The 26,091-nt window shown below is 39.5% G+C and overlaps 1 protein-coding gene across 1 annotated transcript in view; it reads left to right on the top strand.

Moving 5' to 3' along the window:
- The first annotated feature begins 4,990 nt into the window (after nucleotides 1-4,990).
- The window catches only part of INTU (inturned planar cell polarity protein), a 48,924-nt gene continuing 27,823 nt past the window's right edge, over nucleotides 4,991-26,091 (top strand). The window contains exons 1-4 of the mRNA XM_088527699.1: nucleotides 4,991-5,084; nucleotides 7,786-7,930; nucleotides 14,297-14,883; nucleotides 24,918-25,003. Coding sequence (XP_088383825.1) covers nucleotides 4,991-5,084; nucleotides 7,786-7,930; nucleotides 14,297-14,883; nucleotides 24,918-25,003 — 912 coding nt within the window. The remainder of the gene's footprint in view (nucleotides 5,085-7,785; nucleotides 7,931-14,296; nucleotides 14,884-24,917; nucleotides 25,004-26,091) is intronic.

Below are 26,091 nucleotides of genomic sequence, written 5' to 3'. Positions count from 1 at the left end.
TGGGGCACAGCCACAGTTACCATGACCCAGCCAAACCATTACTGCCAGTCAGGACACAGCACTGGAGGAGCCCGCTGCTGTGCTCCCTCTGCAAAGGCAGAGAGCAGGCCTGCTCCTCTCCGCCTACATTGCGTTTTGTTATTGGCCCCAAGAAGAGAAAAGGATACAGCTGCACAGGAGGAATTCCAACAGAGAAGGGAAAAGCAGAAAAAGAATGGGAAGGGAGAACAAAAAGGTTAGAGTTTAGAGTCAGCTAATCCATGATGTTTCCCATAATCTCATCACTCCATTCCATACAGAAGTAGCTCAGAAAGAAATCATGGGATCAAGCATAGTAGCAGAGCCTTGCTCAAAAGCACCTCCAATTGCACCATGAATATCATAAGCTTCTTGACTATAGGGATGTTACAGGCTTACGTTGTGGCTTCCTTCAAGCACTAGTGTCAGGTATGGCTGCAGTCTACAGCTGCATTTTAACTCACACTGCTTCCTGATCTAATCATCCATTTGAAGGCCAAGAAAAAGAACACTGAATCCTAGAGGTACACTGGAAACTCTTCCTACCCAATATGGAAAAAAATCTGCAACAACAAGTTTTTTATGTAGGAAAAGCAATGAATTCTCCTTTACTCCAATACAAAACTATTACCATTCAACCTTTTCTCCAGTATATTCTTCTCCTGTTCCCAAGACAAGTTATTGCACCTGGGATCTAGCCCATAACACCAATCAGTAGACACATGACAGCAGACTCTTGCCTTCAAGATCTTGTTAGAAAACAAAACAAAAAACCCACAACCATACCATATACCCTATGCAGCTGAAAGGTTGCATTACAGCAGCATACCTGTATTAATCACTTTTCACATTTAGAACTGAACTATTGTCTCACACAGCACAACTTATCTCTGCTCAAGCATTGAACTTTACAATAAAAAGATCTGCAGAGAACTTGCTCTTGCTGATATCAGGAAAACATACTTGCACTCCTAAGTGGCCATATATAGGGCACTTAGGGCCCCTGACTAATAGGGCTTAATTGCCCTGATTAACCTCACCTGGGGTCTCCACTCCCACTCATGCCCAGGGGCTCTATTTAAGCTCAGCTGGGTTGCAGGTAAGCCTTGTTTCTGTGCCTGCCTATGTGCCCTGGATATGGGTCCTAACTTCCCTATGCTGAGCTGTTGGGTTCCTATTACATTTTTCTCCATCATTGTGAATCTGTACAGCAATCACTGCATCTGATGCTGACTTCAGAACTAACTTCCTGACTTGAATTTTGAACCTGTCTCATCCCAGTAAGTTTTTTAACAAGCTGGACTTCTGGTTGAAACTGGTCACTGTCTCAAGCTTTGCTTCCCTTGCACTGCTTAACATGTTGGGATGGACCCTGGTTGGCGAGGTGCCTTTCCTGCAGCCTTTGAGACCTTCCATGGTTCCTGGTGTCACACTCTTAGCTATGCCCTGATGGATGTGCCCTTGCTATCTGTTTATATTCAAATTCCTGAATATAAAGGTGCTTAATTCTATCCTTCTAATCTGAAGGGAGGGGGTGAACACTTTTAATTATTGTAAGCACTTTAAACATCACAGAATAATCTTGTGACAAAGTTGCAAGCGGCCCCCTTAAGAATTAGGGACAGGTGACCTAGTCATTGCTACACTTAATATAAAGATGTATTTTATATAACTGTCTTGGGTGGGGCTATGAGATTGGTAAATAAGCTATTTTAAATAAGTAATAAAACTGCAACTCAGTGGTGTGGTGGGGACAAAGTGACTACAATGTTCCTAACAAATCCTGAGGAGGAAGGAATGGTGAGCTGTAATGCAGAATGCACAGCATCATGCAAAACCCTCTTTGCTCTTTCATGACTTTCACGGTAAATAAAGGTCAATAGCACTTAAGTCTCCCCAATACCTAAAGCTTTAAAGCAGTTGATAGTTCACCAACTTCAGTGGGAGTTACACTAGGTTTACTTTTGTTCCAAGTGACTTTTATTAGCTGTTTAAGGGCAGAGTAGGCTAGAACAGATGCAGCTAAGTTTTGTGGGAGAGGGTTTGCTTTCAGTTTTAATGATGAAATGTTGATTTCTTTTTATTTCTACAACTTTTAGAACTGGGAAGCCTTAAGAGCAAAAGGCCAGCTAGGGATTAAAACCTAACCTGCAATGGTAGCAGGAAGATGTAGCTGGGATTAAGAATGCCAGCTGGGATTTTGCATGCAAGGGTTTTTAAATATTTTTCAGGGGCAACTGAGCTATGTAGAAAATTGTGCAGGAAGTAGAAGACTTAAGCTAGTCATCTTGTCCAGATCTTCTCTTGCAAAAATAAATATATTGGGTTCCTCATCTTCAGTCTTAGGCACGTTCCTACCTAGGCACTTAATCTCCTTTTTCTAAAATTTTTTTGACAGCTTCTAAGCATCTAAATCTTTCAGGATGTAAGTCTTAATTTTGGTTATTCTTTTTTCAGCATGATAAGCCCTCATGTTAGCGGTGAAGATAATCTTTACCTGTATTTCTCCATCTTCTCCAACAGAATACCAGTTTGATACAAAATCAGGGAAGTCTACAATAGTGTTTGATAACTTATGACATGTCTGGAGCTCCTTAGCTACATGAGTAACTCCTAGAAAAAGTCCCTAATAACTAGCAACTAACAATGTCTATGAGAAAGAAAAGCCAAGAAGGACTAATAACTGAGATAATAATGATGCTGTGTCCCTAATAATGTCTAAATTGTGATGGTGCAATGCAATAGCTTCTCTGTAGAATGATATCATAAATGTGATCAGAATTGGTCATAAAAAACTCTGCTCAGCGGCAGGTGGTGCTATTTTGCTTTATTAGAGACCTGTGAGCTACTAGAATATCTGTATCTCAAAAGAATAATCTTTTTTAAAACTACAGAAAAGTATTTTTTCAAGTTAACAGCCAACTGTGTGACTCTTCTATCTTATGTATTCAGCTCACTAAGAACAAAGGTTTTTTCAACATATCTAATTAGATAATTTTAGATTAACTCATGATTAAACTAGCTAGATGAAAGGCTTGATCCATAAATATGCTACTTATGCTTCTTTGACAGTCTCATTAAGAAAATCTGGCTTAATATAAAAGTGCATATTGTCAGATGACATGTACAAAATACATGTGTATCTTGGTAAATCTGAGTTACAGACATGGTATCTAAAGCCTGTTGCAGAATTTTCATTTTCTGTTGCTTGGAGATGTATTAGATGGATACACAGCCAATGCTCTCATCTAAATACATAACAATGTTCTCTGCCACAGGTCCCTGTCAATGAGCATTAGCTAACACTGCCAGCTCCAAACAATAATTTGTGTAAATCTCATCATGAACAAACAAACATCTCGTTGAGATGTGCAAGGAAGAAATGAATGCTTTTGCTTTTTTTATATCTGTAAACCTGATTTTTTTTACATTTAATTCTTTGGAAATTGCAAGGAATAGGTTCTAGAATACTTTTTCAATTTCTGACTGTAGAAGCTGATCTTGAAAGAAATGCTCAATTTCTATAAAAAAAAATAAATAAATAACATGACAAAATCAAGAAAATATTTTCAAAAAGGATGCTGGCCTTGAGTAGGTAGGCCTGCTTGATGAAGATGGGAATGAGCTCCTGAACACCCAAATACTTTGTTTAAGAAGATCAAAAGAGTTCAGAAGGTGAGGATAAAAGGCAGGGAAAGCTTTAAAAATCTTTCTTTCACAGGCTTCTCCTTTCCTAAATTAAGTATGGGGTCAAAGTTCAAGGACTCTCTTTACTTACTGTTTTCCAGAGATTCTTATACCTTTCCCAGATGTTCCCATAAAACATGAGTTGCCTCTCTTCACAGTTCTCTTTTTTTTTTTTTTTTTTTTTACAAGACCAGATGGTCTCAAACCATATTTATTGATAAACATAGGCGAATTTTATCACTGTCACCTTAATCTTATGGCTTTATCCATCTTTGCAATATATCAATAATACATTCATTTTTAAGATATCCTTTCCAATTAGGCTTAAGCTGTTCATGAGAGCAAAAGTGTGTTCCCTGATTCCCATTACTCTAGAAATTATTTTACTGACCATGAAGTAGCTGCAAGTCTTAACACACTATTCTGGTTATCCTGCAAACTGAAAAGTCTTCTTCTAGTAGAGACAATATGTGAAGGGAGTGATCTCATCCTGTCTCCATTTATCTCTTTCATTATTGATTTATGGTCCATTTGTGGAATTAAAGTCTTATTTTCAAGTGTTCTTGTAGTGCTCACTCTGTCACTTTGTCAAAAACTTTGTTTGTGGCTGATTTTGAAGAGATCCCGAAACTACAGAGCTCAGGAATTCTGATAAACTAGATTTTCCCTTTGCTAGAAGGTTCAGAACTAAAGGAAGACCTGGCACCTGCACAGGGTCTTGCAGTGCTGCTATACTGAGAACAACAAACCACTACACATAGCAGAGCTGCTCTGCTCTTTGCAGTGCTGATATGATACAAATGAGTTAACAGAACAACAGCTGAGGAAACCCAGCTTGGTCTATACAGACCAAGAAAAGAAGAGGTAATTCTTTAGATCATTATATCCAAGTATTTGATAGACCTGGCTTTAAAATAAAAAGCAAATGTAGGGGGAGTGGTCTACATTTGGTGTTCTAACAAGTGAAAGGTTATGTTGCTATTGGTTGCTATTGTCTTTTAACACTGATAGGCAATTGTAGGATGGAGGCAGAGTCTGGAAAGGCTCAGTTTTTTTTTTTTTTTTTTGTCAAAATTTTCTTTCCTACCTCAGTGCTTCAAATAGAGCAATAGACAAACAGTAGCAGCCCATCTCATTAATGAATATTAACTAATATTCTGTCTTAAACATTAATGGAAGAAAAATTTTCAACTACCCCCAAAGTGCTCACTCCTGGCCAGCGATATCAATGGTAACTAAGGTGCATGAGGTAGTGATAGCTGGATATTCACTCTTTTCAGATAGGATGACAGTAGCCAAAGAGCAGGTTCGCCTTTCTTCCTGTGGCATGCTAAAACTTACTAGGCAAGTCAAGGAAGCCAAAGATCCTCAAATTCAGTGTAAGTAACTTTAATGCCCCTTTTATCCATTTCAAAAAGGGATGATGATGCAGAAACTTCTGAGACTGTTAAAATAGGAAATAGTATCCTAATCAAGATCTCAACAGCTCCTTCAGTAAAAGAAAGTGTATTACAGTCTCAGAGTTCTTCCTCATAAGCCTATAATCTTAATGCTTGGCCACTTCTACATTAGAAGCACCAGAAGTGCTATTAAAGCAGAAGGGCTTTCATAAAGCAGTACAACTAGCAGTAAAAGCACCACAGATGGAAGGGGAGACCAAACACACTGCAATTATTTTGTATGCAGGATACCCTTTAAAGTTTTCTCTTGTTGTTGTTCTGTTTTTAATAGGGTTATATTTCCTCTTTCCTCAGTCTCTAATTTTTTTAAAACATTGCAGAGCTTTAAAATCTTTCATTGGTTTCAGGCAGCATGCTGTAATGCTGTGTTTTCTATATGTATATGTAATATCAGTTAAATATAAGAGCTGACAGTCTTCAAATGGAATGATGACCTCCCTTTTTTTTCCCTGGCATAATGTACACATGCTAAAATCTTAAAATACAGTAAAATGGCACTTTTTATCTGAGTGAAACTTAGGTCTGGAAGACTCAACTAAACTAATTCTTGTAAATGTCAAAGGCTGGGGATTTGCAGAAGCTGTGTTTGAGAACTAATCCTTCTAGCATGGAACTCCTTTAGCACGAGAAACGTGTGGGCAGCTGAGGGAACATAAACATATCCAGGAAAGCAAATATACATCTCTGAATGGATTCACTGTATCACTTTGGAATTTCTGCTTCTTTCTCTTTTTTTCAATTGTCATCCGTAAATACTAGCTGGGGCACACCAAATTTGGTAAAAGTTCTAATCTATACCTAGAAGGTATAGAAAGACATTCTATTTTATATTAAAATTACTAGTTTTGTATGTTCATCAGCAGCAAGGTACTGGTGGAACAGATATTTTACTTCACAAATTACACTACTCCTAAATTCCCTTTTTGATTTTGGCATACTTTAGAGCTTATAAATATAAATAGAGGTTTAATTTGCTGTAAGTTTCAATAATTTTTCATGCAGAATTTTGAGCCTGTGTTAAAAATACTTAATGACATAATCTGTGACTAATATTGTATAAACCCTTCAAGAAATTACTAGGTCAGTAGTCGCAAGAAAGAGGTCTCCTATAAGAAGGAGCTAGCAAATTGCTTTGAAAGGCCTTCTGGTAGTGCAGTGTGATTTTTGATGTTCACATTTGGGTTGCTTTGTTTTTTATCGTTCTCAGCCAGCAAATGCCAGCCTAGAATTGGGGAAATTCTAAGCAAACAAGAAAAACACAACCCTACTAAGTATGAAATAGAATATCTCTGCTCCCCCCAGGCTTAACAATAGAACTATGAGTAAAAAATATAGGAAACTAAACCTCTGTGTATCATTGCTTTGCCTGTGTTACATAACACCATTCTCAAGCTATATGGTACATGACTGTACAGAGGTCCAGACAGCTGCTCAGTCCCTGACCTACCTGAACTTCTACCCTGAGCTTTCCAGTCTGGCTCTGCATTTTTTTTTTTCCTCCCTCCACTTCAGCATATATCCCTTCAGCATATAGGCAAGAGGGAACATATGGTGTAAAACTACTCCTGCCCATTTCCGCAAAGATCACCTACCCTAGTAGACATGCTATGCAGACATGAAAGTAGTTGCATCTATGAAGGGGAGGAAAGGGAGGTCTCACAGGGAAGGGGTCAGGGCTACGGTGCTATTTCCACTAACTTTCTGGAACCAAAAATGTAGGAATCGCAAGAATTCCCTTTCACCATGCCACTATGCCTGCTGCTTGCTTTGGTACTGTACATCCAAAGCTGCTGCAGCCGTGGCTTTGACACCAAATCCTGGTACACCCTCAGCTCCCCTAGCGCCGCAGTCCTATTTTTTAAGAATCGCTTAAAAAAAAAAAGTTGTATGGTCAAAAATCTTAGAAAATACTATTGCTGTTGCTCTGTCGACAGAAGATGGTGATCCTTATGTCTTTTATGATAGAAGAGTTCCAAAGAGATTGTCCTTCTCAAATTTCTAATTTGTATCAAAGAAAGGAAAACCAAAAAAAGACTAGAAAGCCAGTTAAGAGTCACCTGTTGAGAATCCTAGCCTGATCCAAGATGAAGATGACAGCTTGCAAGTAAGAAATGAAAAGGTCAAAGGTTTTGTTTGAGCACTTTTCTACTTTCATACCTCTGTTCTTTGGGTGGTACTTGCCAGTTTTGTAGATGGGAAACAACTGAGGAGTCCTGTAATTCAGTAACAACATAAAACCTTGTAATTAATAACTTGTAAAAGAGGGAAATGCCTGAGTTAGAATAGGTGGGATTTTTTTCATGGTAAGACGGCAGGAAAGAGAAACAACCGAGCAATTCCATTATCTTAACCAGCAAAAATGGTGCGTGTGGAGAGGCCTCTCCTCGCATCCCGGGAGCTGTGGCAGCAGCCGGAGGACAAGCCCTGGCTGCCGCGCAGGGGAGACGCTCCCGCACCGCTGCGGCCCGTGCGAGGGCAGCCCCGCGCTCCCCGCCGCGCGCGGCGGCCCCTTCCCGCCGCCCCTGGGGGCCGGCCCGGCGGCGGGGCGGGCGCTCCGAGCGCGGCGGGAGCGGCTCCCACCTGCGCGCGCGGAGCGGCGGGCGATGTTCGCGGCGGGCAGGCTCAGCCTCCGGCCGCCCGCCACCAGGAACCTGGAGGACCTGGACTCGGTGCAGAGCGTCCTGCTGCACAGGTCAGTGCGGGGAAGGCGGCGGCGGCGGCGGCAGCCGGGGCTCCCCGGGGCTGCAAGCGGCGGCGCCGCGCAGGTGAGGGGGACACCCGGGCTGTGAGGAAACGGGCTGGGCTGGGCGCACAGCCCGCACTGATGTGCCGCGGGCGAGCGCTTTTTTTATTATTACTTTTAATACTTAAAATCCAACTCACACAAATCATCCAAGCCGGGAAGTGAATGTACAGGACGAGCAATGAGAAAAAAAAAAAAGTGTTTCCCTGTGCTTCCCCCATTGCTAACACGTGATTCTCCGCACTTTTTCCCCTCAAAGAAACGTTGTCAATAAGACTTTATTCAGCGGGTCAGAACAGGGCTCTGAAGCCACCCTCCCCTCCATGGATCAGTCTTTGCATCAGCTGGGAGCTGCTTATGCTCTATCCTGCAAGGAAAGAACCATCCCACTGAGCAGCCTCCAACAAAAGATCATCTAGAGTTGCTCTCTAACGTGCCGTTTCCTAAAATATTTTCGCTGCTAAATTGATTTATTTCCTACCACAAAGAAACACACAGTTTTTTCTCAGGGCCAGCTCCACACAGCTCTTGCCTTGGGGCCTGGGAGCTCGCTGTTAACTCGGCTCCCCTCCAGCCCAAAGCAGAGAGCTGAGCAAGCTCCTGAGACGCCTTCCCGTGACACTGTGGGCAAAAGAGCTGAGCGCAGGCAGGTAAGGAGCCCTGGGATCACTGCCTTCTGAAGCAGTTTATCTGAATAAGCTGTAAATGCTCCCATATGCTACTAGGCACCTTCTGATATCTGAAACGCCGGGGATACGTTTGTCAGAGACTTAATAGAAAATGTTCCGCTTCAAAGTCAGATTAGAAACATGCTGCCCCGTGGTTGTGTTTATATTAATATGCTTTCTGTATACTAAGATATTATTCATACTTGAAACATTTGCATGTTGATTGACTCCAAATAAGAGTTTTCTTTCATGCTTGACCTGCCTGTCATGCATAGCAGGTGATCCTGAAAAAGCCTGTAGATTTAAAGTGAAATGAAAACAGTAGGAAAAGCCTTATTTAAAATTACTGCTATTTTTCATGCTAGTGGGAACTCTTAATCCTCCAGGATTGCTTTCTAAAAACAGTGAGACAGGCTGAGCTTGCCTCTCTCAATTCTTCATGATGCTCTTTCATTTGTTTTACTTTTTTCTCTGAAATACTTTTTATGATCCATTTTAACAATAGCATAGAGGGAAACTGATACAGAATTTCAAGAAGGTCAGAAAGAGCAGTCTCTTTTAATTTATTCATTCAGCATTAGTGCTTTCTTACCAAGTTTCCATTCTTGTTGTCACAAAGGTAGCCTTCAATCTCAGTTTAGTCTGTTTCAATGTAAATATCCCAATTAAAATGACAGTGCAGTGTCACTAGTCAGTTCATATCATTTTGGTCTCGATGATCTCTGTAAACTGCTAAGATTGGGCCAAACAGCACAAAACCAAACAACGCAAGTTAGAAAAGTCATAATCACACATCCTATGCTGGCCTAAGTCCCACCTGCTACCAGAGCAGAGAAGCTTAAGCGTCTTCTCTCCATCATCGGGCTGAGAAAAAAAAGGGCTGTTGATACATAACAATGAAGGAAAATGTTAATAGTTTAAATTTTCAGCAGTTAGGAGTTGAGAAGCACGGCACAACACAACCAAGTTTGTATTATACTCTCGTTACCTTCCTCCCTTATTAGAAAAGATGGGTATGTCTCCATGTAACAGTATCTCATTTACACTGTTCTCTTATAACTCTGATGAATATTCATTTAAATCAAGCTAGACTGTTAATTTTAAAAAAAAAATCCAGAGAGAGAAAACAGTAATATTGGTGCCAGTGATGCCCTGCGGCATTTCTTTTTGGCATCTGCTTGTTAGTAACAGTAACCAAGCAGGGAAGACTCATGGAGCTGTGGGGCTCACGGATCTCTTAGCCCAAATACTTGGGCTAAGTGTAAAGGAACTGCTAGAAGACTATTAAAATCTCTCAGTGGACCTAAATCTTCCATCATCTTTTCCTTCATGATATAGTTAGCTCTATAAAACAGCAAGTAGTGTAAGACTTCTTCCTTCTTTTAGGAGAGCCCATATTTCTCACTTATTGAGCAAACAACTGGAAACAATTAACCAGCACTTGAACTCGATGAAATTTAACATAACTAACAGAACTATCTGGCAGATGCGATCACTTCTCCCCCGAAACACTCTGGTGCTCTTCATTGTGTTAAGGATGCTAGCAAATATTAGTGAACTTAGGGGTGGGACTGTATATCACACCTGCCTCTATTCCAATTCTAACTCTAACTTTTAGAAAATCACAAGTTATTAGGCTCTTTGGAAAACGTTGTTTATGATATGGACTGTTTTGAGGAAGCAAACTGTTTAGGAGCTGGGCATTTTTAAAATATCTATTTTTTTCCACCTGTTTTTCTGGAAGCATCATCGAGAATGAAGGCTGGTGTGAACCTTGCATTTTGCTAATTGCAAATAACTAAAAGTCTGAATCTGTTTAAGGATTGCCCACTGTGCATGGATTGCGTACTTTGAGTGGTGTGTTTGTTCACAGCTGAGAAAACCTTAAATTATCTACCATGCCCTGTCCTAAACTAAGTTAAACCCTACTGCTATGTTACTATGCTAAGGTTTTCTTTTTTTTTTCTTTTTGTTTAGACAGGAAATATTTCTGTCTCCTCCTTTGGATAGATTTGTATAACTAAGATCAATACAACATTGATTTATCTATAAAAGGTCTTCTATAGGCACTTCAGAAAGTCCACAAAACTTAGTTCCATGGATCCAGCTGAAGCCTTAATCACATAGTTAAGGATATGAGTCCAAAATACTCCCGTCTTTTAATTCAGTTGAATTTATATTTATTAGTGAATGCTTCCCTAAGACAGTTTAAAGCATAGGAATTTCATACCAGAAATCTGTGACTCCTGCAGTATGCTCCAGCATTATAAAACCTCACTGCTGAAGCTGTGCAAATATCCCACTGTGCAGATACTAAATCCAAAGTATTAAAAATGTTACAAAAAATATTCTCCAGCCCTTTCTTTGTTTCGCGCTCTCTTGGTAGGTTTACTGACATAACTACATAGCACGTTGTCTGCAGGGTTGCCATGGGTCTTGTTTTTCATGGCTGTGAATAATTAATTCCTGTAAAGGGGGTGTTTTCTCCCCTTCTTTCCATTAATTGTATATGATTTTGCATTTGCAGACTACATGCACCTTTCCACTAAGATGCCCAGTCATCTAGCTTGCTTGGCTCTCTGTGAAGTACTTCAGCTTCCTCTCTAACTTAACTGTTCTCCTGACTTACATGAAGAAAAATGATTTTACTGTGTCATTACTCTACACAATTACAATAAAGCCAAACATGAAGCACATGGAGGAATGGCACTGCTTACCATTTGACATGAGAAAAATTACTGCTTAAAACAGGTTTCTCTTCCCAAATCAGTTTGTGATTTTCAGTAGGGCTTTGAGGCTCACCCGAGGACTGAGATCTTCATTAATAATCTCTTCTATGCTCCTCTTGCTCTCCATCTTGCTGATGCCTAGATATCAGACAACTAAATAAATAGCCTGTTCTCCATTATGTGTTCCATAGTGACCCTCTGACTTCCAAGAAAGTGGTGAAGTTTAGATGTTTGTTTTGAGTAAGTAAACGGGGAGGTTGCGGCACTTTCAAGGGTTTTACTCCTGCGAGTGGAAGGGGGAAGGGAAAAAAAAAAAAAGAAAGAAAAGAAAGAAAGAAAAGGGGTCTTTCTGCCAGGTGCTGCACTAAAACTACACTCCGGCGTGGGGCCGCGGTTCGGGCCGTGCTCGGACACGAGCCGCTTGCCGCGCGTGGCCCCTAGACGCCGTTAACGGCGGCTCTTCCCGCTTCAGGCTTCCCGTCTCCATGGCTGCGGCCGGCGGCGCCAATGGGCGGGCGCGGCGCCGGTCACGCGCCGGCGCGGCTGTCATGGCGTCCGGGGGCTGCGGCGGCGCCGTTGCTGGCGCGGAGGCGCTGGGGGGAGAAGGCGCCGAGCGCGCGGGCGATGGCGGCAGCGAGGGCGGCTCGCGCTCCGCCTCGCCCTCCACCAGCTCCGAGTAAGGGCGGGCCGGGGGAGCGCTGCGGGGCGCGCGCGGGACGCTGGGAGCTGGCGGCGGCGGCCGTTGCGCGGCCGCGTGCGGGGGCGCGGGCAGTTGGTGGCCGGCACGGGCTAGGGGGCTGCGGGTTCCAGTGAGCGGGATTAGCCCTGCCGATGCCCGGGAGGCTAAAGCCTTTAGTGTACTGTACAGCCTTGCAAACTGTCTTCCCCCTGTCCCCCCGCTTATTATTATTTTATTTTATTATTATTATCTTTAAAAAGCTGTATACATTGTAAATGTATAATTTTTTCTCTTTAAGACTCCAGAGTTTTAGCATAGCAGCCCTGAAAGCAACATGCTGAGCAACAGCATTGGTTTAAGCAATAGGCAGTGTTTGGATCAATTCCTGTATTCCCACTAGACACTGTCAGAGAAAGACAGATGAAAGAATGGGCTTGGCTCATAGGATATTAAAAATGCTTTATGGCTTGAGAGGCATTTCTCTTTAACTGTCTGCCTTTTTGGAAACAGGAGGTGAGAAGACAACTCTGTAGTGCCAGTTATGCTAGAGTGTATTTTTAAGGCCGTGCACACAACCAACAGTTTCCTATTTGATTTTTATAAAAATTTATTTTGTCTGGCTCCCACATACCTGTTGAAGCATCTTTGCATGTCATTTCCAATGTATATTTGAAGGTCTAATGGATAGCATTTATTCTGTATTTACTTTCATTAAATAAAACCATAAAGGAAAAAATACATGAGAAATTTCTATGGGAGAGGTGTGAAGTGTGTTTCAACATACATTATTCCACAGCTGTCACACAAACCTGATGCTGAGGCAGAGCTGCTGGGTGTGCACCTGTGTTTTAGCCATACAGCAAATTCCAATAAAAATCCACAAGGAAGCTGGAGAACATGAGTGTATTCATTGTTGTACACTTTGAAATTTTGATTTGCACTGCAGAAAAGAAGCATTTCCAAAGAGCTCAGTCTTTGCAAAGGGAGTTTATAGGCTATTGTATATCACAGGACTTCCTGCCAGCCTAAGGGAAAATTTCTAATGTTCCCTTATTCATTTTTCCTCATTTTTCTTATATGTGATGTGTGCTTTCTTTAATAATGATAAGGTCATGTTATTTCTTATAAAGTGACTTTTCAGAGGGGTTGGATCAGATAGCTGTCTGGCTCTAATGCTCATTAAGTGTTGTTATCATTCTGCTACTTATTTGAGTAAGAACTTGCAAAGATACAAATTCTGACTTTCTTTTAACCACAACTACATCCAGAATATTTACATTTTCACAGGTGGTATCTTATCTACCTTCTCCTTTAGGAGCATAAACTTGGGCAAAGCCATAAAGGCAGAGAAAGTGCATGGTGTTTCTCTTTTGTCTGCAACATTAGTACTCTTCAAGTCAGTGGTGCTGCAGAAGAGAACAATACTGGATGGGTCCTTATAGTCTTAAGTCAGAACCTCTCTCTGACCCCTTAAGTGTTGTGATGGAGTGTCTCTGCATACGGTTCTTTGCTCAGCTAGACCCTGAAGCTAAATCATTTATCTATATTCAGATTACATATGTTTGAATTATGTACTGATCCTATATCTAAGCAAAATTTTCTTCCTTTATTCAATGAAATATAACTAGCTGTAATATAAAATGTATCTTAACAAGTTTGCACAGTGAATAATCTTAATTATTAAGTAAGTCTCCATTTTGGTTCATTCAAGTAGTAACATTATGTATTTGTTTGTTCTCATATTTATGTGTTTCTTAGTATCTGAAACTGGACCTGGTCGACACATTACCATTTCCAAATTAGGGCAAAAACATATTTTGTCTTGCATATGGTACTCCTGTTAATACATCCCTCAAGTTGCTTCATCTTTTCTTTGCAACCACATGATGCTGTTGACTATTTAAGGTGATCTGCTCCATCTGCCTACTTTTTCTATAGTAGTACTATTTATTTACTATTTTCTGTTTTGTATTTGCCTGAACTTGCCTAAAGAAGTTATCAAAGTTTCATCTGTTGTTGTTGTTAATCTTGTCTTTCCAAGTATAATCCTTTTAAATGTGTATGGGGAAAAATAAGAGGAAAGTACAAATAGGATGCTGTTCTTCCTGCAAGAGAAAGCCTCATCATGCCCAGAAATATAATTACTCAATAAAATCTGTAAGTGAAAGGAATAAGATTTTTAACAAAAGGGAATAGTGACACTTTTTTCCCCTTACGCTCTTCCTATCCCCTCTCTACTTGTAGTAAAGAGATGTTGCTTGCACAGCAGCTCTCCTTATCAGAGATATCACTCATCATTCTTTCTTTTGTAGTGACCTTGAGCCAGAGTGGCTGGATGGCGTGCAGAAAAATGGAGAATTGTTTTATTTAGAACTAAGTGAAAGTGAAGAAGAAGCTCTGCTTCAAAACAGCTGTCCAGAAATGCCAGCAGTGAATCATGTCAGATTTCGTGAAAATGAAGCTGAAGTTATTCAAGAAGGATCAAGAAAAGACAGAAAATATGAACTGAAGAAATTCACCAAACTTTTAAAAAAGAAGAATCTTCTACCAAAGTATTCTGGTAAAAAAGGTGGTGGAAGCTGTAATGGGCACTCCACTGGTCCCACTTCCATACTGAAACACCAATCCACTCAGAAAATGGGCATCACTGTCCAGCAGAAATTCAAAGATGTGTATGTTTATGTAAACCCCAGGAATCTGTACAGTGCCAGAGGAGAGGAGCAGCTCAGGCTGCTTGAGGCCTTAGTAGGGATTGTTCATCAGTCTTCATGGAGCAGCAGAAGAGCAGAAAAGCAAGGTGGGAAGGATAAAGGCAGCAGAGGAAATAGTGAAGAGAAGCTTGTAGTACATGGTTTGGTGCCGGGCAGCTCAGCAATTAAAACTGCTCAAATTTTGATTGGTAAGTAATCGAATAAGCAGTTAATGTTTGTTGCCTCCTTTTGAAATTTTCTTTGCTTTTGAGAAAGACAGATGACTTGAATATTCCAGAGACTTGCGTCATTATTTAAACAACTAGTTTCTCTGTTCCTTAGGTATTATTTTAAATAAATGTCCTTTCACTTGCTGTTTTGTTTCTTGTTCACTTTTACCATAATACTGGTTTTGAGAACATGTGAGGTAAACTGGAAGGAATTAAAATACTAAGGAGATGATTACACTGCAAGCTTACAGGGAGAAAGTGACTTGGAGTTAGTAATTTGGAAAACAGCAGCAGTAAAAAATCCCAACTTTGAATTTAATGCAGGGCTTTCTCAAGTAGGTAAATGGTACTGCAGAAAAAACTTCAGTTAGTCAAATACTGTATTTTACTTTTATCTTCCTCCCCCCCAAAAGCAGCTTTACTGTATATGCATTATATGGATTTTGAGACTTAAAATGTCCCTTCCCCGGCGGCTGCAGCTCTTCCTCGGACACATCTGAGCAGAGGTGCCAAGGGCTCCCCTGGCTGCATAACTCGGGGCCAAGGTCCACGTCAGCCATGGCTGGCACAAGGCAGCCCTGCGGCCCCCACTACCAAGACCCAGGCAGTTACGCCCAGTGGTCCTCTCACTTGATAATCATGCTTACATTTGAGCTCTAGGATTTGAGGGGCTCTTTTTCATCATCATAGAATCATCACAGAATGCTTAAGGTTGGAAGGGACCTCTAGAGGCCATCTAGTCCAACCCCCCTGCACACGCAGGGTCACATAGAGCACGTGGCACAGGACTGCGTCCAAGCGGGTTTTGAAGATCTCCAGAGAAGGAGACTCCACAACCTCTCTGGGCAGCCTGTTCCAGTGCTCTGTCACTCTCACTGTTAAGAATTTTTTCCTTAAGTTCCTGTGGAACTTTTGGTGTTTTTCCTCCAGGACTTGTGTTTGGAGTATTTTGAAATACAGCCAAATTTCAGATTAATTTGTATTTTCATTGGCAAATTAGTTAATTTGTCAGTGATAAGTGTGGTAGCCACTGAAATGACTGCCAAATCTGAATCATAAGGGACACTAAATTCTCTAAGTTTTCACTTTGAATAAACAGTTACAAAGTGATTATTGCTTTAACATTTTTAGTAGAAATAATTGCTTTGCCCCTGAATAATCACTTTCTTCAGGTGGCTCTTCCAATTAGTTTGGAAATGTGTATCTCTACAGCTTTTAGCATTTCAAATAAAACATCTGTTTATTATTTGTGCACTAAATTTTAATTTTAATTTTTTTTAGGTTTGCATATGGAAGTCGTAAGTCTTGTTGCTGTACTTTATTAACTGGGTAGAATGTAGGCGCTGACCATATGCAAATGCATATAACAGTGTCATAAGCTAAAAAACTTCTGCTTTAGAACTCTGAAAAGATGCCTCTCTATTCTTGTGTTCAGCTTTTCAGTTCGTCATCTCTTTCATGTATTTCATGTTCACCATCTATCTTAAGTTTTCAAAAAACCTAAAAGAGCCCTAATTGATTTTATGTTCTTGCTGTCACTTTCATTCTGGTTAAGATGAAATACAGTATTTGTATCTCATATTTCTTTCTTTCTTTTTTTTTTTTCCTTGTATTTTGGCAATATTCTTTTTCCTTACCTGAATGAGTTCATTATTAACAATGTACAGAGCTTGGTCTTCTATGCAAAACATTTTAGGAAACTCTTAACTTAAGTCAATCTTTAGGATTGCCTTGAAAAATTAAAATCTCCATCACATACTCACTTTTGGGTTCAGGGAAAGAAAGGTTGTGGTAGGAAAGCCATTATAATGCTGTATTTTCTCTTCAAATTGAAAGGTATCCAGTTCTGAGCAAAGGATACTTCTTAAGTGTTCTATCTTTACCGAGGTATAAATGGAAAAGTAATTTCAGTGGCAGTGAAAGTACAGAAAAGCTCTTTTCTACCGCAGAGTACTGCTATTCCTGTTGTATCTTTAATTCTTACTGCACTCATCACTGAGTATCTGACATTTTGCATAAATTCTCTCACCTGATCACTAGTTTTATCACTCAAAATGCTGTGAGAGCTAATTAGAGGGGGATGGTTAATCCTGAATGACAGTGAAGGTGAAACATAATAATGCAGTTTTGAATGAGTATGCAAAAGATGCAAGCATCAGCCGGAAGATCCAATCCCATTTACTAACGAATGGTTTTCTATGGCTTTTTAAACCATCGGTGTTGCAGTGTTATGTTGTTTGTTTCCCCTGTACAAAGAAATGCTTAAGAAATATCCTTGCTCCTCTAATTTGAATAGTAAAAACACAGAGCTCACTGCTGGAGATCCAAAGTTCGAAGCCTGAGAATAATGTCATAACTCAATGATTGGGCATGAACTGGTGAAACCAGTAGTTGTTGCTAGAGAGGAAGGTACATCTGGTAAATATGTATAGCATAAGTCATTTTAAAACAATATACCATCTATATAAAGTTAAGTGACTTTTAGGCATCTTCCTACAGTCAAAGTAAATGCTGTCTTTGTCATGTGCAGGATGAACATGAAACTAAGGTTTCTGTCAGAAAAAAATGTCTATGAAAGAGCCATAATACTGGGAGAGTTGGAGTTTTTCTTGAGAGATTACCATATATGGTGTATTTGCTGAAAAGGAGATGTTGGATATTTAAGATAGAAATACGGAGCTTGCATAAGCTTTACTATGTTGTCACTGTGGAGTTTGGGATGTCATTTATGTTCTTTTAATCTTCTCTTGAAGCATAACAGCATTGGTTTGGGTAAAAGCAGCCTCTTAGCATATAAAGCAAGTAATTGATCTGGCTTTCTTCAGTAGAATGTGTTCCACACGCTTTGCCTTTTTTGGAAAGGAGTATGTGAACATTTATAAGACTTCCCCTAAGTCACTACCAAGAACAGAGGAAGCTAAATATCAAGATTTCATGAAAAAGCGTTCTCAGTCCACTCTCCACATGAACAACATAGTTCGGACTTTGATTCAACCAGAAATGTTCACTTTCCATCACAGCATGTAAATGGTGTTCAGTTATCAACTACCATCCCCTAGCTTCATGCAAAGAAATTCTACTTTAGGAAAAATTAGACTTGAGTTTATCTCTGGGGCATGTAGACTTAATGGAGATCCCCCCTGTGCCTCAGGGGGCAAAGCGTCAGGTAGTTTTAAAATAACGTTTTGGAGAAGCCAAAGGTCACTTTTCTAATCTATCTCTTTTTAAGAAATGAGGAATAATTTCATCAGGCATTTGCAAAGCAAGTGTCTGGGATCAATATATTAAGTTATTAGCCAATACTGACTGAATGTTAGTAAAAGTGAAAAGAGTGAACAGAGAAGAGGAAAGAATTTCTGAATGTCATCCACCTCTGTTCCAACCCTCTAGTAAAACTCAGGTCTGCTTGGTTTTGAATGGAGAAAATAGGGGACTGTACGATGCAGCTTCTTTGACAACTGACAATATATATGTGTGTGTGTGTGTATACATATATATATATGTATATATATATATTTGTATTTAATTGACAGCCCTTGAAAGCCTAGTTATTCAGTCTTTGTTACTAGCAAAAAAAAAAAAATCCTTAAAGAAACGAATGTATTTCTAACGATGTATTTATTGACTCAAGGTCTGATATCTTGGAGCTGCTTCAGAAAAAACTTACTTTCCTCTATTGCCATTGCACATTGCCCTACTAAAAATGGAAAAGACTTTGACTTTGTTCTAATGTTCTTCATCTTGTAACATACACACTCCTGACTTTCATGATAGACAACAGTGAGTCTTGCATTTCCTAGCAGAAGTGCAAGCCAATAAAAGCAGGTGAAATACTATCTGTTCTCAACAGCAAAATTCTGGTTTGATTAATAATCAGATGCACTCTTTTGATTTAAAAAAGTGGAAAATTGCATTATTGTAGATCAGTTTTGAAAAGAACATTTAATGAAAAGAACATTTCCATTTCATGGAAATTTCCTAGAAATGTCAGCCTTTCGTCTGACAATATCTATCTACTTCAGCAAAAAGGAAAAAAAAAATACTCTGATCTCTGTATTTAAGAAAAAATGCTCTGGTGTCTGTACTGTACAGAGCACAAGAATCATTGAAAAAATGCAAAACTATTTGTGCAACTTTTTATCTCTAGTAGAATGTACTTTTACATCTCAAATTCATCTATGGAACATCATCTGTGGAGTCTAGGAACATCATGTACAAAATTTGACAAAACTCTGCAAACCATCCGGTTAAAAAGAAAAAGCTTTTTTTAATCATCTGAAACAATTGCACGTATCATTTATGCTTTTACTTTGTTTAACCTATATTGCTTGGAGCATATTTAATCTAATTAAACTCCATACCTTCACATACACTTTTTTTCACAGACTTGATGTCTGAGAACTTAGAACGTCAGTGTCACCTCCTTTCTTCTTTTTTTCTTTCACACTACTAAGGGAAGAAAATGATCCTTAAAGAAAATGTCACTACAAAAAACCTTATTAAGGGACCCTTGTATATACACCTGCTCACTGGCACTAATTATCCCACTGGGTAGATCTTGTGCTGGTGTACCCCTTCCAGATATTCTGTGTTCATAACTTTACACACTTCCTATTGTGTCTGTGATGTGTGTCATTCAATTACTTAACAGTTTCTATTCATTTAACTGCTTCGGTGCTTTGTCAAAAAAAAAGGAATATAAAATCTTTGGAAAGTGCATACTGATAAATATATATTTTCTGAGTTGTATGTCAAGTTGCAGCTGTTTAACAGTGACGCAGCATTTTCTGGCAAAATGAAGACAGCCTTATGGGACTGTTTGGGCTATGTCTAGTGGAAAGCTGTTCCATTTATGGTACATGATTACATTTTTACAAATAGAATGGAATAAATATTTACTACTGCAATGGAAGCTTTGCATACGTACATTGGTCATCAAATAACACTTAGAATATGTAATATTTAAATACTGATGGATCTTTTCTGTGGCCTGTGGTAGAAAAATATTCTCTTAGGTGTAAAGATGGATATGTCCTTAAAGAATGTGTGCAGCTGAGTTGAACACCACTGTGTAGCAGAGGATTAGATGACAAGACTGCCGTCTTTACAACAGAATTCGTAATTTCCCTTAGTAAAGCTAACAGAATTAAGAGAATAAACAGCTTTTGTTTAAACAGTTTTCTGGATTACTGGAAGAACAACTTCTGTTTTCCATTAACTTTGTGAGTGATGATCTTTAATACTAATAAATACATCAGTAATTTGGTTCCTAACTTTTAGATGTATTAGTATAACTTGAATGCACCACTTCTGGTTACTATTTTTGAGTCCTGAGCTCTGGCGTAGGTGTCTTCAGTTGCTTTTAGATGTTGTTTAACCTTCATCTTTTCTATCTTCGAATTGCTGCTGTTTTGAAGATTCAGCAGGCCAAAATTTTACTGTGATGTGTTATCAGGAAAGAAGTTATAGAAAAAGCTGCTATTACTTGAATTAGAAAAACAACCAATTTTCTTTACAAAGAATGATTAGATTTTGTGTGTATAATAAAACTAAGCTCTTTTTTGATTTTGTTATACGTAAGAGTTAGAATGAATTTTGTTTTAATGTACAGCATCAGTTTTGGTTGCCTAGTTTATTAAAGAAGAACCTGGTCTTCATTCTCTTTAGATCTCTTTTTATTTTGCTTCCTGTTAATTAATAAATAGGAAAGTCCTTTCTTCCTTAGCCTTGATTGTGCCTTGCACCCATTTTCAACTGTGATCCTAGTAGCTGGAAATGATTCCAATTATATTTGGTGGCACAAGGTAGAAGGTAAAAACGGCAATAGATTGTCAAAAACTTTTTTGGCTTTCTGTTCCTATTGGGTAGTGAAGTGCAGTCATCAGCACATTCAGAGAATCTGAAGCAGCCTTAGAGCCACAGGTTCTAAGGTTCCTTGGAGGTTCTGCTGCTCCAGAACGTGGACGTGTCGTTACCATCAGTGTTGTCCCTAGCAAACCTGGAACAGGCATTGGACCTAGCAGTTACTCAGTGCTTCATTTCTGCAGCTGAGCACAATTTTATTGGAAATAAAGGCTCAAGATGTAGTTATAGTAACATGCATGTTGGCTATGAACCCGGCTCATTTTTCTGATTTGTTAACACTAACTGAAAGTGCAAAAAGGACTGCTGCTACTAGCTGGCAGGGGATTTCTCTCTTGCAGATATAATTGAATACTGCTGTAATACTGCCTTCTGATGGCATTTCACGTGCCCTCGGATAGAGAGGATAGAGAGGGAGAGATGCAGCTCTTAGCCTGCATCCCTGCAGGGATGCAGCTCTTAGCCTGCCCAGCGTGTCTTGGAGTTCTTATGTTTCCCTGCAACCTGTGAGTGTAGGAGCTGTAAGGTGAACTGGTGAACTGGTAAAGCATGTGCTGGCTTACTGCCCTTTTCCCAGTAAGGCTCACGGGATAAGAAATAGTAAAAAAAAAAAAAAAAAAAAGTGAACAGAGGAAGAACAGAGGAAGTTTGTCCCTGGATTTAAGGTGTGTCCGCATACATCTGCTATGCAAATCCCAGAATTTTCCTTCTCAGACCTTTGCTCACACACTGGAATAACTCATATTCCATATGATGCCATTTCCTCTAATTGCCCTTGAACAGCTGTTTGGAGAACTTGGTGCTTGACGTGCCCATTTGGGACTGCCCCTGTGCTGGACAGCCTGGAGCCCCAACGGAAGAGCAGCGAGCGCAGGGTGCAGCTTCACCTGGGGCTAGAGGGGGAAGGAAAAGGAGCGAGGCTTCTCTAGCCAGCAACTGACTTAAAGAACTTGTAGTACTTATTATGACTGGTGCCTTCTCTGCCAGCTTTGGCTAAAACTTCCTAATCGTATTCCAGTTCATGACAGTCCAACTGCAGGAACTTCATTGCCTTAGAAAATGAAGCCTGAATGTACTTAGTTCAAAAGAAAACCTAGTAGTTCCAATCAATCCCTTTTACTTTCTTTCATTTGTTCATTAAGTGCCTCATCGTACATATGCATTAGATCTGTAAAGGTATTTAAGGCAGTCTTTGTGCAGCTCAAGCAAAACTAGACTTTCTTTTCAATGTGCCTTTCCAGAGTAGCACTTGGTATTTTTATTTCACTCATGTAAGGAACAGGAATGACCTTGGGACCAAGTTGCTTTCAAACTTAAGTGAGAAATTGATTTATTTCCTGTTACCTTATTTTCTGCAGACAGACCATGCAAGTGAGCAAACTGTAAACTCATCAGGCTTTCCACAGTGTAGGACAGAAAGCAAGGACAATTGAAAGTGACTTTGAAAATAAAATAAAATAAAATAAAATAAAATAAAATAAAATAAAATAAAATAAAGTAGAAACTAGAGCCCATTTTGTTCCTCTGAAGTTGAATATTTGGGGTCTGGAAAGGATTTAATGAACCATCAAGTCCTGTATACTGGTATCACTGGCAGTCATTTCCTACAGTTTTTCCATAAATTTATGTAGCTTCATCTTAAATATTTTGCCCAGACTTCCTTTACAGGAAAGCTTTGCAGCAATTCTTTGCTTTGAGAATACGGAACTTTGTATTCTAGCTGTATTTGTACCTAGTTGGTACTCACCTGATCTACACATAAATAGCATAAATGGGCTGGTTATCTCCTATGGTCACTGCAGTATTACTTGCCAGTATGAGATCCAGGCTGATTTTTTTTTTTTTTTGAACAAAAATAAACGGAATTGTGAGCAATATTCTGGATAAGATCCTGTCAGGTCCAACTAATGCTTGCTTGCAGTCAAAGAAAATTAATTCAAAGGAAAAGACTGAGGGAGCTGGACCTGTTCAGCCTGGAGAAGAGAAGGCTGAGAGGGGATTTAATCCATGTCTATAAGTACCTCAAGGGAGGCAGTGAGGAGGATGGTGCTGGTCTCTCTTCAGTGGTGGCAAACGACAAAACTAGAGGTAATGGCCACAAACTGAAGCACCAAAAGTTCCACAGGAACTTAAGGAAAAATTTCTTAACAGTGAGGGTGACAGAGCACTGGAACAGGCTGCCCAGAGAGGTTGTGGAGTCTCCTTCTCTGGAGATCTTCAAACCCGCTTGGACGCAGTCCTGTGCCACGTGCTCTAGGTGACCCTGCGTGTGCAGGGGGGTTGGACTAGATGAGCTCTAGAGGTCCCTTCCAACCTTCAGCATTCTGTGATTCTATGAAAAGAACCGAATGCATTCAGGGATTGCATTTGTCTTTTTCACATTTCATACGACTTGACTGCTTTGTGCTGAATATACCATTGAATTTCCTTACTTCTCTGTTATTACAGTAGTAGTTACAATAGTTACTAGTTTCTTCCTCTGTGATACAGAGTTTCTTTTATACTGAAAACTGCTTCTAACTCAGGGCTATGGCATCAGAGAAACAGAGAGAAACTTTCATTTGAGAGGCAGCCTCAGTTCTAATTTAGGTGCAACCTAAAAACTCACCTCAAATGTGACGTATTACCAGTTTAAGTAATCAAATCTTCTGGCTGATTTATTCTCCCATTCACACACCTGAGGTAACTTTAGTCCCCATCTTCTTCTTACTGCTCTTACCAGCTATGAAAGCAGCTATTAAAGCTTTTTCTTTTTTCTTTTTTTTTCCTCTCCCTTTTTGTATATGTATGGCCAAAATATTCTATTTTCACTTTTTATTCCTTTACTACGTGTAAGCAGTTACATCTTTTGGGTTTTTTGTTGTTGTTGTTTTGGTTTATGCTTTCTAACATCTCAATTTTCTTTATTGATCCCCCTCCTTGTGTTTTTCTTTCTTACATATTCTGTGCTTAAACCTACTGCACTTTTGAGGGAGAGGGGGCAGAGATTATCATCTAACTATTAATTGAGATACTTCTCTAGAATACTTTCCTTTGCTTGAGATAGAAATTCCAGTTCTTTTTTTTTCCACTTTTAACTAGAATGTGGTTTTTAAGTTTGTAGGCTGTAATTCACTTCTGGTTGCTTTCACAACTGCCTTTAATTTTTTAAACCTTTTCCATTTACAGTTAAAGATTTTCTCTGGGATCCTGTTTCATATTTATATATCCAGTAATGGGAAAAGAATCAGTTTTAGGAAACACAAAATGACACTAGACAGGAGGAATTGGCAGAAAAAAAGCACTAAGAGGGCTGACTAAGGAGCCACAGAAGTAGGCAGGGCATGGAAAAGAGGAGAGAGCCCTCAGTGCTTATGTGCCTCGAGAGACAGAGGATGAGTAGGGGTGAAATGAGGTAGCTGTGACAAAACAGGAGTTAGACAATAGTGAGATTTCCCAAAATCATCAGCCAAACTATTAGTTACTACCCTGCACAGTCCCTCTGCTTCCCTTTTGCTAACTCCAGGGACCAAGAGAACTAACGTGTTTTTTTGGTTGGTTGGTTTTTTGGGGGCAGGGGAGGGGGAGCAGTTTAGTGATCTGAGATGAGTTATTAAAGCATCTGACAAGTACCAGGACTGGTTCAAAGACAGTAGCTAAGGGATTTCATTGCCTGTTTGGGCAGGAGTTTTCCATAGACTGAGGTAACACTAGAAATCTCCGGTGGAGCTAATGGGCTGGAATTGAAAATGGAGTCCAAGATGAGTGAATTTTGAAGAACTTATGGAAGCAGCAGTTGTTTATATCAATAGAGGTACCAGTGGAGAATTGGAGCGTGAGCAGATGTGGTTTGGGAGGAAGAAGAAATAAGTTTTGAGCCTACTTGACTGGATGAATTGAGGCTTTTTACAAGAGTGATGCAAGCCTGGACAGCAGAGGAGAGGCTTTGACCATTATCTTGGTAAAATATCACAAAAATGGCAGTAAGGGTTTAAAAGCTCTGAGGTCACAGACTTGTTAGATGTTTCTAATGTTGCATATAGACACCATCTACTTGAATGTAATGAAAAGTCATTTAAGACCTTTTGATATTCATTTTTAAAAGGAAAGACTGTTTTTTTATTGCCTGTGTGATACCCTCTCACTTATGCTTTTGTCTCTTTTTCTTCCAGGAGATGTTCTAGTTGCTGTAAATGACGTTGATGTGAATTCTGAAAACATAGAAAGGGTTTTGTCTTGCATTCCAGGTCCTATGCAGGTAAAGTAGTTGAAAACTTATTCCAAATGCCTTCTGTAAAAAAAATGAATATTCTGTTTCTGTCCTACTTTCCTTAGAAAACAAATCTTAGGTGGTCTTTACTTGAAACTTCTCTATCTAATTTTTGAAAATGAGGGTTGACTACTGTCATATTTGAAAAAGAGTAAAAATGTCAATTCTGGTAAATTTTGTGAAAATGAGTAGGTAGGTGCAAATGAGAAACCAATGTCCCCTGAGGGATCTAGGACACAGTTCAGCTGTTGTATATTCTTTCTGTCATCAGCCCAAGTCAGAAAGCAGGTGGGAAATTGTACAAGAGTCAGCATGCATGGAGGTTAGACCAACACCTGACATTTTTTTTTGCGCAGTGTGGGTGTCAGAGAGCATTCTAAATTTGCAGGATTCTAGTTGTTTGTGTTTCTGTATGAGAAGTGGTACATAGAGAGTGGTACAGATTTCGTTTTGTTGCCAGAAAACACTTTTGTTATCATTTACATCAAGACTATTTTTTTCTTGTTGAATACAGAGAAGTAACTCCTCTAAAGAGCCACACAAACTTTTACTTAGAGCAATTATAATTACATGAGAAGTTGACTAAAACGTTGCTTTGAGAGTTACTATTTTGAACACTGTGATCTCAGCAAACAAAGGAAAAGGTATGCAATATTTTTCTGCCTTCCTCGCTGTGAGGAACAAGGATGGGGATGTCTGATTTGACAACAGAATGTATGAAACAAAATGTTGGTGTCTAGCTTAAAAATGTGAACTGGAGAGTAGTACTGAGGTAGAATGGATAAATAATGAGGAAAGTGCTATTTTCACATACTTTGGAAATGCAAAAATATGATATTAAAAAAAATTACTGACTTGATGAAGAATGCTTTTTTCCACTCAAACCCACTATATTCCTCCTCTCTTCCAGTTGAAAAATCCATGCAAACCCACTATATTCCTCCTTTCTTCCAGTTGAAAAATAATTTTGTCAGGTGATTCCTGGGGAACAAATACTTCAAGCCATAGTTTATTTCTCAAGTTAAATTAACTGTTTAGTTAAATGTATTAGCACATAAAAATCTTTTTCTGCAGAA

Source organism: Tinamus guttatus, unplaced genomic scaffold, assembly GCF_059628265.1.
Source record: "Tinamus guttatus ecotype Peru unplaced genomic scaffold, ASM5962826v1 Tinamus_guttatus_pri_ptg000288l, whole genome shotgun sequence".
NCBI lineage: Eukaryota > Metazoa > Chordata > Aves > Tinamiformes > Tinamidae > Tinamus > Tinamus guttatus.
The sequence above is the reverse complement of the archived record's forward strand: the minus strand, read 5'-3'. Positions and strand labels throughout refer to the sequence as shown.